The 18,604-nt window shown below is 38.7% G+C and overlaps 1 protein-coding gene across 1 annotated transcript; it reads left to right on the plus strand.

Moving 5' to 3' along the window:
• The first annotated feature begins 1,375 nt into the window (after window positions 1–1,375).
• Window positions 1,376–18,504, plus strand: cmn (calymmin). The gene is made up of 42 exons (XM_070927472.1): window positions 1,376–1,421; window positions 1,637–1,681; window positions 1,798–1,848; window positions 2,316–2,366; window positions 2,482–2,532; window positions 3,252–3,302; window positions 4,025–4,075; window positions 4,199–4,249; window positions 4,527–4,580; window positions 4,723–4,767; window positions 4,968–5,018; window positions 5,124–5,174; window positions 5,462–5,512; window positions 5,606–5,656; window positions 5,762–5,821; window positions 5,911–5,982; window positions 6,059–6,097; window positions 6,186–6,266; window positions 6,368–6,418; window positions 6,522–6,569; window positions 7,243–7,290; window positions 7,392–7,454; window positions 8,012–8,065; window positions 8,211–8,291; window positions 8,507–8,563; window positions 8,687–9,106; window positions 10,239–10,535; window positions 11,760–11,816; window positions 12,724–12,774; window positions 13,327–13,380; window positions 13,496–13,534; window positions 13,630–13,686; window positions 14,068–14,118; window positions 14,224–14,262; window positions 14,394–14,450; window positions 15,041–15,109; window positions 15,547–15,603; window positions 16,221–16,292; window positions 17,539–17,604; window positions 17,745–18,029; window positions 18,340–18,396; window positions 18,500–18,504. The coding sequence occupies exons 1-42, from the start codon at window positions 1,376–1,378 to the stop codon at window positions 18,502–18,504; spliced, it is 3,087 nt and encodes a 1,028-aa protein (XP_070783573.1).
• Window positions 18,505–18,604: the final 100 nt, after the last annotated feature.

An 18,604-nucleotide genomic window follows, 5' to 3' on the forward strand; every position in this document is an offset into this window, starting at 1 on the left:
GAAAGTCCTTCATTTACTAGCTGCAGTACTGAATGTGTTTCTGAAGTGTATCATAGAGGCTGTTTCATCTCTAAATCTGAAATGTTGTATTTTGTCTCTCACATTAAACAGGACTGGCTGTTAGATTCTAAAATACTTAAAATACTGTTGAATGATTTGAACAGAAATGATGACACTCCTCCCTGAATAAGTACAGAACAAACTGTACCAACATACAATGTATTCGTATTTGTATATTCTGCATGTTGTTGGGTCTGGTTTTCATTCTTTAAAACTCCCAGATTGAAGATATCTCCAGTCTTCAGAAACAGTACATCCTGCTGAGAGTCTTGAAGAGATGAAACAGAGATGAGACAAATGTCTTTCAGATGTTCGGGTTTGCCTGTCAAATTTCAAATGATCATGTTAAAGTGAAATCTTAGCAACGCTCGCTGTATAGCTCTTGCATGTGCTCGGCCCTCTACCAACTTTTCTTGTGATGATGCGAAGCAGCTATATATTCTTTTTCTCTTCACCAGCGGTCTCGGTTTGTGAAATCAAAGGCAGTTTGGCTTCGGTGGCAGCAGCAGTCTAAATTTAACATCCCTCTGTGAGAAGGGAAGAGAATAGTTTTACTGCTTGTACACAGTCCCTCCTTTGACTTCTGTAAAGTCGAGGCCCGCCACTTCCCAAAAAGTGTTTGTCAGACTACTGACTCACCAGGAGACTGGATTTGCTTAGTATGTAATTCTAATTTAGGGACTGTACGAAAATTATTGGGGTGGGGAGGGGGGCATTATGTTTAATTTTATTAAAAAGCTCGGCCCTCCCCAGAGTTATTAAAAGCTCTGTGGATGAATGAAAGATTAAGTGAAAAAAACACAACTGCAGAACATCTCATATTTTTGATTTTAACTATTAATATTGAACTATTTTGATTGATAAGCCCAGTGGATATGTTGCAAAGCTAAATGTTTTATTCCCCCTGTTATGTAACAGCAGTAACCTGAGAGTAGTTTTACATTAAATGTGCTGTGTTTCAGGTTACGGTGCTGCATCCAACGGACAAGGGCCACAACCTAATGGTAAATCCATCACATTCTGGACACTTTCTGTCTTTATGAAATGGGAACATGGTTGTATTTATGGGATTTCCACACAAGCCAAAGCTTTTGTTCACAGCTGTCATGATGATTTTTCTAGGAATGAAACCTCAGAATGGTGGAGGTGTAGGAAGAATGCTGATGCCATCAAAAGGTAAATTAACAGCAAATTTCTCTGGACATGAACTCCTCTCTTCTTGAGAGTATTTTGTCGTTAATTAATATTAATATAATATTAATTAATTAATAAATATTAATTAATTAATATTTCTTTCTAAGGTGTGGGTCGAGCAATGGGTGCACAAAATGGATACGGCGGATACCCCACAAAAGGCATAGGTTAGTGATTACAGCATTTTAGCTTTAAATACATTTGAGTGATCTGATTTTAGAAAGAAATGTTCCTAAAGTTACACTTGTCGTTCACACAGTTGGTGTTTCAAGTGCAAATGGAGCTAAATCTAATTGTAAATGTGTTCCCACACCATCAAGTGCAAATTTAGAGCTTATTCTAACTATACACAACTTTTTTCCCACTATCTAATCTTTTTAAGGCTATGGTGCAGCTGCTGGTGCGACCAATGGGGGAGGGACGAAAGGTGAGTTTGCCGTGTACCTGTGTTCACAAATATTACCACTTATCACTCTGTAAAAACTTCAATCAAAGGATATAATACACATAATAATACTCCTATGCTGGATCTCATTTTTTAAGGTTATGGAGCAACAGCTGGTGTAACCAATGGACAAGGTGGCAAACCACAGGGTATGTATTCCACTGTGGACCTAGCTCAACTTTAAGAAAATGAAAGATGTTCATCTTCTTTTTTACCACTAAACTAACGCTCAACACATAGGCTTAAAAAGTGGATCTTAAAAGTTGGTTGTTTCCTTATTCACGAATGTTGGAAAGTTTCAGGACTGAGAAAAGGCATTAAAAAAGATAATCGAACCACTCCAACATCCCAACGTATGATTAAAATATCCTCATATATATTTACATACTCTTTGAGGAGAGTTGTCTCAAGAATCACCGTTTCCCACTAACTTTTCTTCAATCTCTCTATATGTATTGTTTCTAATTCAGGAGGAAATCCAGCAGTTTTACCCAGTGGAAATGGAGCTAAATCGAATGGTAGATGTCACATACATCTCTCCACCAGTTTGCAACTATTGTAATTTAACTTGATGGTTATTCGCCATAATGTAGTCACACTGTGATCTTTGTTGCAGGATATGGTGTTCAGGCCGGCCCAACCAATGGACAACAAATGAAAGGCAACGGTATGAAACACGTCTTCTCATTGAGGACACACTCTCTCTCTCTCACACACACACACACACACACACACACACTGAGCAACAACACAGTTCAAATTAAATGTTCTTTATGTGGCAGGCTACGGTGCACAAGCTGGTGGATACGGTGGACAAGCAACTAAAGGCAATGGTAATTTAGATGTGATGATGGGGTTGTTTTGATATGTAAAAGATGACATATATCATCATTTACATGCTTTTATCTTTCTTGGCTCTTTACTGCTTTAAAAGAATGTTTAAAAAATGATGGCGAGTAGAGATGGAAAACTTTTTTGTGTTGTATCGGGCTGTAGGTGGTGCTGCAGCTGCTGCACATAATGGATTTGGAACTAAAGGCAACGGTACGGTAGCTCCTACAGCGTTGTTATTAAAAAGTCAATGTTTATCGATTGTAAGAATGCAATCTGGTTGTGTATAATGAAACACATCACACACACACATATATACATACAGTAAGAGTGGTGAGGGAAGGACCATGTAATATGATGAACCCTATTAAGATTTTCAAAGATTCATAATAGAGTAAATTGACTTAATGTTGGTGCACAGACAGTGATGTGCTTGTGGCACTGGATTAAAACAGACAGTGGAAAGTATCCAAAGCCACACTTCAGTCTAAAAGGATTTGAATTTAAAAGTTTCAGCACATTCTCCTGTAAGAAGGCATTCGTTGCTTTAAAAAGCTCTGCTCCATCCATAATTTAAAAACCTAATTGAAATGATTGTAGGTTGGTCTATAGGATAAAAAAGACAAAGACCATAAACTGATCTTTTGTCAGCAACATGTTGCAGTGAGCTCCTGTACCTGCTGTGTTGTATGTCAATTCATTAAATTCCTCTTTTTGCTAGGCTATGGTGCCGGATCTGGTGTGCCTAATGGACATGGGGCTAAAACCAATGGTAATGTCTCTAAAAACTGAACTCTAAAACACTTATTTAAAGAAATAAACATAGGCTACACATAGGCTTAAAAAGTGGAAGTTAAAAGTTGGTTGTTTCCTCATTCAAGAATAGTGAAAAGTTTCAGAACTGAGAAAAGGCATAAAAGAAATTCTCAAACCACTCCAACATCGAAATGTGACTTAAGAATATCCCCAAATATATCTACATACACTGCTCCTGGTGGAGCATAAGACGTGTTGTGTATTTAGCCATGTGAGCTAACAGATGGACAGCAGGAAAGTGGAATATGCAGTTTTAGAAGTTTATTTTCTGTGTGCTCCCCTGATGTAATGGTCAGTAAGTGAGCTGTCACAAAGCAGCATTTAAAGAGCGTCAGTGCCACTGAACCCTGTACATTATTATTCTGAGGAATCCAGGTGCAATGAGTTGCACTGATGATGAACTACTCTCATATTTCTTTTTTCTGATGGCTGTACTGCATCACATTTTACTCAGTATTTAAACTCTGTATCAGGATCACCGTTTCCCACTAACTTTTCTTCAATCCCTCTATATGTATTGTTTCTAATCCAGGAAGAAATCCAGCAGTTTTACCCAGTGGAAATGGAGCTAAATCGAATGGTAGATGCTACATACATCTCTCCACCAGTTTGCAACTATTGTAATTTAACCTGATGGTTATTCGCTATAATGTAGTCACGCTGTGATCTTTGTTGCAGGATATGGTGTTCAGGCCGGCCCAACCAATGGACAACAAATGAAAGGCAACGGTATGAAACACGTCTTCTCATTGAGGACACACTCTCTCTCTCTCACACACACACACACACACACACACACACACACACACTGAGCAACAACACAGTTCAAATTCGATGTTCTTTATGTGGCAGGCTACGGTGCACAAGCTGGTGGATATGGTGGACAAGCAACTAAAGGCAATGGTAATTTAGATGTGATGATGGGGTTGATTTGATATGGATATGTGCTGATGAAATATATCTTTCTATGCTATATAAGCCATGTGGGTTGTACTCCATATTCTTGGAAATAGAGTTTAAAAGTATGTCATACTCAAACTGACTTACTGTAACTACTTGACAGTTTTAATTGCTGGGGTCTTGAGAAAATTGGGTGCTAAAAATGGTTAAAACATGTAAAAACATGTACCAGACGCTGAGATGAGGACGCATTTAAACACTCAGTCTCTTTAATCTCCAGGTTATGGAGCTCCTGCTGCTGTAGCACCAAATGGTAACGGAGGCCACTTGAATGGTAAATCCTTAGAGTCAATCATTTTATGAAGACAGACAATTTTAGGTTATTTTACAGTAGTCCAACCTTTTCAAAAGCCTCAAAAAAGCCTCAAACAGACCAAATGAGTCTCTTAATGTTTGTTTCTCTTATTGGCTTTTAGGTTATGGTGCTGCAGCTGGTGCTGGGAATGGAGCTAAACCCAATGGTGAGCAAACATTGATGAACAGATGATAATGTTAATTTATTGAAAAGGCAAAGGCAAAATAAATTAAAGCATTGTATGGGAAGTTTGTGCTTTTCACTTAAAAAAACAAAAAAAAGATGAAATATACAGATGGAAAATTTTGTGTTGTATCTGTTTGTAGGGAACAACACAGTTAAATTTAAATGTTCTTTATGTGGCAGGCTACGGTGCACATGCTGGCGGATACAGTGGACAAGGAACTAAAGGCAATGGTATTTTAGATGTGATGATGGGGTTGATTTGATATGCATATGTGTTCAATTTTAAAAACAGAAAGATGAAATATATCATGATTGACGTGTTGTATCTGTCTGTAGGTAATGGCGCTGCAGCTGCTGCACATAATGGACTTGCAACTAAAGGCAACGGTACAGTAGCTCCAACGGCATTGTTATTAAAATGTCTATGTTTATTGATTGGATGTTAATAATGCAATCTGGTTTTGCATGATGAAACATTTGAATCTAAAAGTTTCAAGACATCATCATGAAAGAAGGCATTTCAAAATCTAATTGATAGGATTTTTGGTTACACTACTACTGCAGCATAAAAAAAGACAAAGACCTTAAACTGAACTTGTGTCAGCAACATGTTGCAAAGAGTTCCCGTACCTGCTGTGCTGTACGTCAATTCATTAAATTCCTCTTTTTGCTAGGCTATGGTGCTGGATCTGGTGTACCTAATGGACATGGGGTGAAAACCAATGGTAATGTCTCTAAAAACTAAACTCTAAAACACATATTTAAACAAATGAAATGTAAATGGTATCACGTCTTTAAATATGATAATCATTCTTTAGGTCACGGAGCTGCAGCTGGCCCATCCAGCGGCAATGGAGCAAGACCAAATGGTAAGAGATGTAAAGTGGTAACGTTGGACTGGGTAGCATGATACTTTTTTTTACACAAAACATGTCCGTCTGTTTATGTAAGTTAAGCATGTCTCTATTTAACAGGACAGGGGGGAGCAGGAAGTAAACCTATGAAAGGATATGGCCGACCACCTTATGGGGCAGGTAACTCATCTTCTGCCACCTTGTTGTCCTGGTGATCATAATATTAATCTTCACACAACATTGATACATGTGTTCTTCTGGGATTTAAGGTCCAGGTGTGGGGATGGGAGCCTCCAGAGGTCTGGGAGTACCTCAGCTTGCCAGGAACCAGAGGAACCAAGGTGAGTGAAGGCCATGACACAGTTCTGAGGCCACCACCTGATACACCAGTAACAATGTCTTTATTTGTTCTTGCAGCATATGGCGGTTATGGTTATGGAGCTCAGCCCATGGGAGGTGAGTCACACGCAAGTCAGTCCTTTTTGATATCAATAAAACATAAAAGCTATTTGTTAATATATATGTGTGTATACTGTATTTATAGGCTATAATGGCGGTTATGGCAGTGCTGGTTTGGGTCTGGGACCTCGGTATGGAAATGGAGGAATGAAGGGACCAAAGCAAGGTAGGAAACTATACATCACTTTACATGTTCTGACTGATTGTAATAATTTGAAGAATGTATGAATAGGAATGTAACACTTTTTACAACTGTTAAAATTTCAGGCTATGGTGCTGCAGCTGGCGTGCCCAATGGACAAGGTGCAAAACCCAATGGTAAACCTACAAATAATATCCAATACAATATATCACGTCCACTAAAAGATTTGAAAGGCCTCTGTTACAATGATCTAAAATCTTTGTGTTGTAAAATGTAAAGGTTATGCTGGAGCCAGAGCCCCTAATGGGAACGGAGCCTTGCCAAACGGTGGGTCAACATACAAGAGATTTATTATTTTTATTCCATTTACAGTGTGATGTTAATTATTCTTGCTGATGTGTGAAACTATTAAGGTTATGGATACCCCAGTGGTGGAGCTACCAAGCCAGCAAAACAAGGTAAATGTGAAGTAAAGATTACAACATATATGTCATTATTTTTGGATCTAAGTACAGTGTTACCTTTCTAGCACTTTGCCAGGTGAGCTATAAACCCCTTTGTTTGTTTTTTATCATTAGTCTTAACATAATTTTGAAAGAATGGTTACGAAGCTCTCAGATAGAAAAACATTAACAGCATATCAAGACATAATAGAGAATCTGTTGATCTCCTTGTGTGAAGCACCTACAAACTCTGTATTTTACTTAATGTACTTTATCTTCTTGATGTATTTTTTAAGGATATGGCAATGGGTATGGTGCCAAACCCAACGGTAAGGCTGTCACTTATTTCAATGATTCAACTGTTTTATTTTTATGACATTTCCATCAGAATATAAAGTCATTTGCTTCCATGAATGTGTTACAGGATATGGAGCCACAAGAGGAGGTGCAATGAGACCCCAACCAGGTAATACTTGAATACTAAAATGTAGTTTTATACGTAATGACAAGTTTAGACACGATATGGATGTTTTTGTAATGATTTGTTTCATCTCAAGGTTATGGAAATGGAGCTGTTCCCAATGGATATGGAACTAAACCCAATGGTAAGTGGTCATATTTAGTGTTAAGGTGTTAAACATGTTCATCATGTAGATAAAAGTTTCAGTGGGATGATATATTTATGTAATGTTATGTTTGACCTGAGGTTATGGAGCTGCAGCTGGAGCTGGAGCTGGTGTTCCCAACGGCTTTGGAGCCAAACCCAATGGTGACAAGCTGTTAAAATATGCACCTTATGTACAGTAATACATAGTTAACTGCTATTAAATATGGAAGATTTTAAATGCCTAAATTATAAAAAAAAATATCTTAAAAGTAATTTAGCTTTTCATCTGTAATAGCTGGTTCCGCCCCCCAGCTGTGATTGGGCAGTTGATGGTTTTTCATTTTGGCATTGACAGTGCATTTCTATTTCAAAAAAGAAAGAAAAAGAAAATGCTCCTCTGCACCTCCTCATGGAAACGATTCATGTGCTTTGCATTTAGTATTGGCAGGTCTATGCTGCTCTCTGCTGGACAACACTGAAATATAATACATCTCTTCACTTTGTTTCCTGTGATGTGATTTGATTTTAATGTGGCATGGAAAATTCATTGGCTAAATAATTGTCCTTTTAAAATATATTTTTAATTTAATTATTTATGGATTTAATTATTCAATACATGTTTCTTGTATTTCACCTTAAATCTTTGTTTGATTTGTTTTGATTTAGGCATTTTAAATCTTCCATAATTTACAGCTTTACTTGTTATATTTTCTCTCAAGGTCATGGAGTTGGAAACGGTGCTGCACTCGGGGGATATGGCGGTACACTCAATGGTAAGTTGCAGCTAACTAAATTCAAGAAGAGTTATTCATTAGAAAGCTCTGAACTTAATTTGCTAAAGTTAATCTTGTGAGGCTATTAACCCTGAAACAGTGTTACTGTAATTACATTATGACATTTATATACCGTTGTTTGCAGGATACGGAGGACCAAGAGGCTCAAAACCTCAAGCTACCAAAGGAGTTGGAGCAGTGTCACCCAGTGAAGGTGCTAAAACTGGTAAGAATTCTGCACGATGTATATAACACATTCAATGTTTGTGGTATCCAAATTGAACCAGGGAAGGACAGGATTGATGACGTTATGAGCCAGCAAACGAAGCAGAAAACGAAAGATGCTCATAAAGATTTTGTCTCAGTTTTTTTTCTTGTGTTTGTTTACAATGTCTGCTGCACTTATGGGATTCAGGAATTTCTTGATGAAAATGTTCACAGGCTATGGTGGTCCTGCTGGTGTTCCTAACGGCCAGTTGGCCAAAGTAGCCAATACAGGTAAGTGCTCCTGTACATGCACGTGTTTTGTGTCAGCTTTACCTCTGTTGTATGTCGTTATGTTCTTAGTGGTTTTCCATTAAAATTTGGTTTGGTTTTTGCCCACATATGTTTGGTTCTCAGGTTACGGCATGATGCCAAATGGAAAGGGTACAAAGGGTGCAGGGTCGTCCAATGAAAAGGGCCTAAAAGGTGGAGTTCTCTCTCTGGAGCAGCCGAGTGCAACACCAGAGGAGGGTGCAGCACCTGTTGCCCCTGAGCCGACGAGTGGTATCCTTGTTATGGTGACACAAGAGAAATATCAAAAGATGCCTTCACCTGTGCCACAAGGAAAAAGCTACAAACAGACACCACTAATCCCTCGGGCTACACCAGAAACAGCACCAGCGATTCCACAAGACCCAATGCCTGAACCTGAACCCACACCTGAACCAGCACCCATGGGCCCACAGGGCAAGGGTCCAAAGGCAGCCACATCTGGACCTGCACCAATGGTTCCCCAGACTTATCCAGCACCAGAGCCAGCAGCAGTCCTCCATCAAGGCAAGTACCCTAAACCTGAATCTGTTCAGTGATTCTGTAGCAGAAACAAATCTAAAAACACAAATGGCTCCACAGTGGGATCACTGGTTCCACTATTTGACTTTAGTGTACACTAACAAACATAACAAGTATCAGTGGAGCTTAAATTTAAAAAATTTTGGTTGGATTTTGGTTTGACAGGCACAGAAAGATTCTCTGCTCTGTTAGATAGAGCCACATACTGTATTTATTTTATATTAAACAAATCATGTTGACACATTTTACTTTTACTTTCTTACTTTTTCTATTTGTTTTAAGTAAAAATATATATATATATATAGATATAGATATAGATATATCTATATATAGAGATATATATATAAACAACTGATAATAATGGGTTTGTAGTTCAGGGACTGTGGCAACAAAATTTAAAATGTGTATGAAGGTATACACACCTTTCATATGCACTTAGTGAGTAACAGTATACTCTGTATCTGGCATTATTCAGCATGTCTTTCACTGTTGTAACAAAATAACACTGAAATAAAGTAGCAGAATGTCACTATATTAGTTTATTAAAGCGTGAAAATGAACTGTTTACTAAACGTTTGCAAACATCATCTGACTCTGGTTCCAAATTCTGCTGTGTGCTGTGTTGACCATTGTGTACAACTGATGGAATTACATGTACATTTTGTATTTATTGATAGCAAAAGAAACGTATTGTAAGAAAGCTCTGATGACTCTGTGGTCTGCTGCTGAAGGGGATGTGCCCAGGAGACAAAACACAAAACTTTCCATCATAAAGTTTTATTCATTTCCACGATTAATATGCAAAGATAATAGAGAGAGGCTGTTCTCTTGAAACTCAACTCTCAAATGTATGTTTTTATAGAATTGATTTTCATTTAAAAAACCCTAGAAATTATGTTATGGCTAACATAGTTGCATAGTTACTTCTTGACATCAGAGTGTACTCTGTAGTTTGACTGCATAAACATTCTGTAAATGCACTAGAACAAACTAATGTTTTTGAGTCTGAGAAGAAAGCAGGAGTTTTTTGTGTTTTTTTAATGTATGGAGACATCAGCACAAATGATTTGCAAAATAATATGCATACATAAATGTTGATGAAATATATGACCTTTAGGTTATTTGACTGGAAGTGCGGTACCTGAGCAAAAAGGTGCAGAGGCAGATGTTCTTTTTGGGGTAGACAGCACCGGTGAAGGGGACGCTGCCCCTGAAAGCACAAAATCCCTGAAAACCAAAGCTGTTCCTGAAACAGTGGCTGTTACAAGTACAGGGAGCATCAGTCCTGAAGAAACACTGGCTGTGGGTGTGCCTGAGGTGGCACCAGAAGAAGCGAACATCAAAAGTCAGCCTGAGGCAGGACCTGACAGGCTCGGGGTCAAAGGTCACCCTGCAGGAGAAACTGGGGACACTGGTAAACTAAATCTTGATTTGGGCGTGTTTAATAGTGTTGTATTGCATGTGTAAATGTTGACTGAATCCTGTGTTTGTCCTAACTGTAAGTCTGTTGCAGAATTGTGGACATTATGATCACTTTAAGTGTCTTACACTACAAAATGTGTGTTGTTTTAATGGCTAGGATTCAGTCTAACTTTCCTGTAATACTTTGGCAATTTAAATGCAATTCTCAATATCAATATTTACATCTAGACCCATTAAGGTGAATTTTATTTGAATTTTGCAGGTATAATGACATGTCCAGATCAAGAAATGCCAAGTATTAACTTGAGAGTGAATCCTAGCCAGTGCTCATGTTTATAATTGTTTGAGCTCTACAGATTTTGTGTTATTACAATTGTTTGTTTCTGTGTCGCATGTTCTCTTCAGATTTGTCTCAGAAAATGACCAATAACTTGTGTTCAGATGTGTTTCTGTCTAATGTTATCTTGTTGAAACCCTCACCCAACTTTGGCATATATAAATGTCACTTTTAAACTGATGTTTTAGGAAATACACTGATTTGCTTTTTCACTGAGAGTTAGATAAGAAGATTATACCACTCTGAAATCTGTCCATTAAATATGAAGCTGGAGCTAGGAGATGGTTAGCTTAGCTTAGCACAAAGACTGGAAACAAGGGGAAACAGTTGCCTGTCCTGTAAAACAACAACTTGTCCTTTTTACATTTTACACACACAGTTTTGGTACAGATTAAACAAACAAGATATAATGTGTTTGTTAGTGAACTTTTCTCTCGTATTTAGTTAACTTTGGACAGAGCAAGGCTAGCTGTTTCCCCATTTCTTTATGCTTTAGTCTTTATGTTAAGCTAAGCTAATTGTCCGAGTGATATCGATCTTCTCAGCAAGGTTAAGTCTCGTTTAGAGAGTGAATAAGTGTGTTTCCCAAATGTCAAACTATTCCTTTAACATTTGAAGCAGGTTGAGAATTAACAAATTCACATTATGTTCATTTCTAGACTAAAAGTGTGACGTGTGTAACTTTGTTGTGTGGTCCTTGTGATGTCATCCTTGTGCTTGTACATTTTAATCTGGTGCATTCAAGTTTAAACAACTGTTTTTTTTTTTTATAACCATTGTTGTGTAATGATGTTGCAAGTGTAACACTTTAAGGAGAGATGGTACGTTGAATATTTCCAACTGAGCTCTGATCTGTCAGTCTGTCCCTCTGACTTTCAGAGAACGGAGGAGGAGCTTCGGCCTCTAAGGGACAGGGAGCTAAACCAGCTAAACCTGGTAAACATTTGTTACCTTTCTTTGAACAATTAATAATTCTTAGTCTTGTTTCATCAATCTTTCTAGGAGGAACACAATAAGGCATTTTTCTACAACTCATTAGTAGAATTTGAGCACATTGGCATTTTAGCTAAGATGATACAGTGATTATTTTGTCAGCATTTGACAACTCCCATGAATCAGATGTAAGCCGTGTTGGCCTAATCTAAGAACATCAAAAGAGTCCAAATATTTGAATAACATAAAAGCGTGTCTGCTTGTTTGGTGGTTGACTGCTCGGTTGTATCTACATATCTGTATGTTTGTTGCCTTGAAATCTTGAATTGTGCTGGTAATACATGTTTACATTGATGTCCTAGACTGTGGACCATCAGGAGTACCAAATGGACAATGGATGAAAATACCTAGACCTGGTAAACTGAGAGGATTACATTTTAATACTTTAAAACAGCCATGTGCTAAAATTATTATCATAGTTCCAATGGTCTAATAGCACTTGCATGCAAAAATGTGTATTTTTACTCGCACCGCGTTTACAATGTATTTGAAAGGAATTGGGATAGGTTTTAAGTGGTTCAGTGAAATGTTCGAGGGAGCTAAAACTTTACATTAACCCACCCATTGTCTGTAGCACAGATTTATAACCCTAAATTAGCTTGGTCACTGCATTGACTTGAATATTAAACACAGAGAACCAAAGCAGATGATGAAAACTAAGTGTACACATTGTTTTTTTCATTGTCATTTAAGGTTATAATGCAGGTGCTGGAGCATCCGCTGGCACAAACACAAAAGGTAATTATATACTAGTGACTCAGTTTATGGCATAACACAGTGTATAGATACATAGATACAACAATACTTATTGTTTATATTATTGATTTATGATTTTTTGATTTGTTTTGAGGTTATGGAGCAGGAGCTGGTGTTCCTAATGGATACGGTGCTAAACCCAAAGGTAAATCTACTTTACTCTTCATTCTCAATATACAAGGATTTGAAATGATGCAGATTTGATCCTACAGAAATTGCATAAATGACTGGGAGCCTGATAGTAGTGATATGTTGTCATTGTTTAGGATACGGTGCCAGTGCAGGAGGATTAACAAATGGAGGAGGAGCTCAAGCAAACAAACCAAGTAAGGAGTCTCATAAAACAACTATGTTTCATGTTTTGTATGAAGTGCATAAACATTTGAGCATTTTTCCCATTCTGTCGTGCCATCAAGTAATTTCAGAACATACTGCTGAGACATTTGGGTGACGTGCATGATGACCTCTGCTTCAGGCCAAGCAATATTTGGTTTGCTTATGCAAATGTTGAGTGCCATGACACCTCAACAAAATGGCCAAAAAAGCACATAATATTTTCCCTTTGACCTCATCAGACCACCATGATGTGCAAAGACACTGTTAATGAGAAATCCATAAAGTAAAATCCAACAAACTCCAAAAGTGCCATTGATTTTCCAGATCTTATATGTCTCAATGACATTTTGTTAATCCAAAGGTTACGGCGCAGGAGGCTACACTGTCCCTGGGCACAGCAATGGATACGGAGCTGGTAATATTTACTGTCCATATAAACATACAGTGAAGAATGTTCTTTGATGTTCCTCTGTAATTTTCAAGGAAATTCTGATGTGATTTTCAAAGTGCCTTTGGTTTTATGTGTGCAGGCCTTGGATATCCTTATGCTGGGAAACCTCAGCAACCTGGTGAGTGTTTTCTTTTCTCAACTGAAAGCAATCCAAGGAATTATTATAATTTGAAGTGTGGAATGTGCTTTGATAATTGCTCTGTATGCCCTCAGGTTACGGACAAGGAGCATACCTTGGAGCTGGATATGGAAATGGGAATTCATATGGAGGTACAGTTTAAAAGGATAAGTTTGAAACATTGTCCTTTAATTCAACTTGTAAGATTGGTTACAGCACAGCTACAGTAGCTTTATGAACTAAGGCTGAATTTGGACACACAAAAGTCTTTGAATGGTTCTAGTATTAAGTTAAGAGTTTTTACCTACATTTTTCTCAGGAAATACAGGTCTGGGGGAAGCAGGCAAGTCAAAATCAGGTGGGCTTCAATGTTTACACGAACTTTGTCAAAGTATTGAATCCATAAATGGATATAACACACTATGAGTGTGAGAGTATGAACTGGTAGATGATATATTCCCATAGCTGTTGTTGTGTTATTGCTTGCCATTTAGCTCGGAGCACTGAGGTAGTTTATGATGTATTTTTTGCAGGGTATGGAAATGGAAATGGCTACGGTGCTGGTGTACAGCCTGATTATGCAAGTAAGTACCATTGTATGAAATTTAGTTCAGAAAATTTGTTTTGCAACTATTTAATTTTTTGTGAATTACAGTAAAAGTTAACATTTCTCTTTCTTTTCCTTCCAGGTTTTGGCCAAGGTGTACCCGCTGCTAATGGCAAATCAGGTAGGATATAGGTGACACGTGTGGATACAGTTAAAGATAAATATAACATAGGAGTGAAGTAAATTAGATCAACAAGACATGAAAACAGTGAAAATAATCCATTATTGTACAATATACTGCTGAATCTATAGGTGGCGCCAGACAGATTCCTTACAACGGAGCCCCAGTGGTTCCTGCTGGACTAGATGGTAAGACCAGGCCATCTTATAAAAACATGATTTAAGCATGTGTGAACAGTAAGATTGAAGCAGTGAGCAGAATGATCCAAGGTGTAATCTACAGTGAAAATGTGAGAAAAGAGCAGTATAACAACACTGGCTGACATGCAGCACATTCTGAGCTCAGTGCTGTTCCACAGGCAGCATTCAATCATGTCAAACAAAAGTTTTTTTCATTCTTTGCAAATGGAGAGCTTTCTAACTCATACAGTTTGTCGTCACACAGTCTCACTATCTCAGACTGTGTGCATGTTAGCAGCATATTCATCTCAAGGTGTAAAAGTCAACAGATATGATACACAAACATTCCCTATGTACTCATGCAGGTATGAGCCAGTCCGCTGGCCTTGGTCCAAATGGAAAAATGGGCGGCATGTATGGTGGTGTGTAAAACTTTATTTATTTCAAATCTTTATCAACACAAGAAAACTCTCATTTTAGGAGTGCCCTGTTTACAAAATCACCTCAAAAAACAAAATATTGAACACACCCCTGTACAGCATAAAAGGTTTTTTTTTAAATGCAACACACCAGAACCAACACTTTCTCCAATGTTACAGGAATGGGCGGCTTGCCGTATGGCGGCCAGCCCCTGGGAATGGGTGCAGAGAAATCAAACACCAAGTACGGTGAGTGCATGTTGGTTTTATTCAGGCTCTATAATTTAGTTTATAGCTGCTAAAATTCTGTCTCACCTTGATGTGCAGAACTCTCATATACATCTCAAACATTTTAAAGCAATTTCATGTCTCATTATTAGCGGGCCAGCCAACATTATTCTCTGCTCACTCTGATTCAGGCATTGGTGGGTTGCAGTTTGGAGGACAACCTCTCAGTACAGGGACTAATGGTGCAGGTCATTATGGTATGTCTATGATTTCCTTTCAGTCTGTTTATGTGGACATTGCATGTAGGTCTTGATGATCGAAACTCCAAGTTTAATTTATCCATGCGTGTTGATTGAATGTATTTCCCAAAGTGCCACTACAACCCACTGAAAACAAATACAAGCAGTCAGTCTAATGAGTCCACGTGTGTCCCAACTTTTTGTCTCAATTGTGTCCAGGATATGGTGGAAGCCCCTATGGGCCTGCTGGTGATGGCAAATCATCTGGAAAATATGGTGAGCCAGTCATGAAAACAAGCAGCATGCCGCTTTTCAAAATAATGTGCAGTACCATGAGTACCCTTTTTAGAGTGTTTGTCTCAAACAGGCAAAGCAACTGATCCTGACATGTAGATACCATGCTCCATACATTGAGCTACAAAGGTTTTAGATCTAACTTCAGATAGTAACGATGGTGTTAATTCAAAATACTTGCAGATGGTCTTTGGATTGTATGGTCAGTGTGATGGGACAAAAAGGTTTTGCTGTTTCGCTGTAGTAGCCATTCCAGAAATGCAGACACTGATAGGCTGATGAAATTAAACCCACAATCTACACTTGAGTGTAAGGAGACTTCTTATGAGCGTCCATTTTGAGAGGTCATGTGACGGCTTTGTACTGTTTTTACCTCCATCTCTGCTCAGGATATGGTGGGTTCCCCAATGGTGGGCAGCTTGTTGGTCTTGGCAGTAATGGAAATCCAGCTGGCAAATATGGTGAATAATTAGCTTTAGTATCTCTCTTGATTTTCTTGATGTGCACATAAACTTTCAGTAATTATCCTGTAAATGTTCCCCCTTCACCTTGTGTTATTTCTCTTCTTCCTCTGTTTCTCCATCTCTCTCTCTCTACAGGTTATGGAAGAATGCCTTATGAAACTCAACAAGCTGGACTGAGCCCTGACGCCAAATCTACTGGCACACATGGTAAAAACTTTCAAGGAAAAGTTCAACATTTTGGGAAATACTCCTATTAGCTTTCTTGTGTGGTTTATATGAAGCTGTCGCCAGAAGCTGGCTAACTTAGCATGAAGACTGGACACAGGGAGGGACAGCTAGCCTGGCTCTGTCCGAAGGTAACAAAATCCACCTGCCAGCACCTCTAAACCTTTCTAATTAACACAATACATCTTGTTTTTTTTCATTTGTACAAAAACCGACAAACTAAAAATGACCAACAGGCCCCCATTTTATGGGGGGTTATGTGCTGGACTATTTCTTGGTTGGGGTCTCTTGGCACATAACCTTCTGTACTCCGTCATTTGTCATGTTTCCAGTCTTTATTCTAACCTAAGTTAGCTGACCAGCATTAGCTTCATATTTAGCGTACAGATACAAGAATGGTATCGATCTTCTAAGCAAACTCTCGGCAACAAAAGCAAATAAGTGTATTTCCCAAAATGCCCTACACTAAAGATTTAAGTCAGAGCCATTAAACCATAGGCTGGCTGGACAGATATACTCAAGCCAGTGTATACAGCATGTATACATTTGTTATTTTATTTTGTTTTTTAATTTATTTTATCACATATTTTCTTCCAGGTCTGGCTGGTTCACCATATCAGGCTGAACCTCTTGGACTTGGACAGAATGGAAAATCAACAGGCAAATACGGTGAGCTTCAGCAAACATGACAGCTGCCTTCTAATCATGCTTTGTTTAGTTACTTGGTTTAACTTGTCCTCTCTATGTGGTTGCCATCTGCTAAGGTGGCGGTGAAGTTCCCTATGCACCACAAGCTCTTGGTTTTGGGAGTGAAGCAAAATCTTCAGGAAAATACGGTACAGTGCCTGTGTGTCTTTTTATAACAATCAGTCTTTCCCTCTGCTTTTTATGAAATGGTTTCACAACAATCTCTCAACAGATAACCAGGGACTATACCAGTCGCAGCCCCTTGAATCTGCATCTGAGGCCAGATCTGGTGGAGAATATGGTGCTTTTACATTATTGCTACTAATTACCTGACCAGTTGGATTAGAAATGTAGAAATAAATTGTACATTTATCTCGTTGCTGCCTTAAACAGATACAGCAGGTTTACCTTATGAGCCCCTGCCTCTTGAACCAGATGCAGCTGAAAAATCCTACGGTGCGTCAGAGGGAGAAATTCATAGCACAAATAGACCCCAATCTCTTCCTCTTATCTTATCTGTTGTTTTCTCCTGACCTCATAGTGAAGGGAGAGGTACCGTCTCCAGCACTTGCAGTCGAGGGCGAGGGGATGTCCGTTGATAGATTCGGTAAGTATAGTGTGTATTTCTGCATGGTTGCCTCTTGTAGCTCCACTGCATTCAGGTAATGTTGAATTGTTTGTGGCTTTCAGAAAATGTGGGCTATATAAATGGACAAGTACAGCCAGAAGTTGTTGCATTTCCTTCAGATCCCACTGCCAGCCCCACCCTGGCCTACCCCTCTGTCCCATCTTACCTGCCTGTGGAGTCCTCCTTCACACCCGATGTGGTGCCTGGAGCTGGTGTTGATGACCTGCCTGACCCCGCGGGCACTGCCGGCCTCGCCCTTGACTCCGCGCCTGCTACAGAAATGCAGGGCGTGGCTCGGGTGCCTGAGCAACCAGATGATCTGCTTCAACAGCAGCTGCCACGTCAGATACACATTCAGCAGCATCTCAAACTGCATTTTCACCAACAAGACAAGTCTGGGAGAGGTAAGGGCACTGCTAGCTAAATTATCTAGACTTGAACAAAGTATTAAACAGTGTGAAACAGTTTGCCCACCAGCACCTCTTAAACTCACTAATTAGTTTGTTTAATCAGTACAAAAAGCAAAGTGAGAGTGGTATCAATGCTCTCATTGAACTCTCTGCAAGAAAGAGAACAAGTGTATCCCCCAAAATGTCTAAAAATTATATAATAAATTATTATAACCCTAACCCTAACCCTTACCATGCCAAACATGTAAACAACAAAATGTACAAGTCACTCGCATGACAGTTTGTTTCTTTTCTTTGTCTTCAGGAGCAAAAAATGGCAAATATGATTTGAATGGCTTCTTTGGGAATAGTGGCTATCAAGGTAAGAACAGACAGACTCATACTAAAAAATGATCATTATCAGTTTGCTGTGTTTTTCTCAACCATCCCACTCATCTTTGCACTGCATTATTTTCCCCACACAGGTTAACCCTGCTGACAACGACAAGTATAATCTCTTTTTCTGCCGTTGTATATTATATTTGATTGTATATTAGTTTTATTTCCTTCTGGCTGTCAAATAGTCCTGT

This window comes from Enoplosus armatus, chromosome 20 (assembly GCF_043641665.1).
Source record: "Enoplosus armatus isolate fEnoArm2 chromosome 20, fEnoArm2.hap1, whole genome shotgun sequence".
In the NCBI taxonomy this organism is placed as follows: domain Eukaryota; kingdom Metazoa; phylum Chordata; class Actinopteri; order Centrarchiformes; family Enoplosidae; genus Enoplosus; species Enoplosus armatus.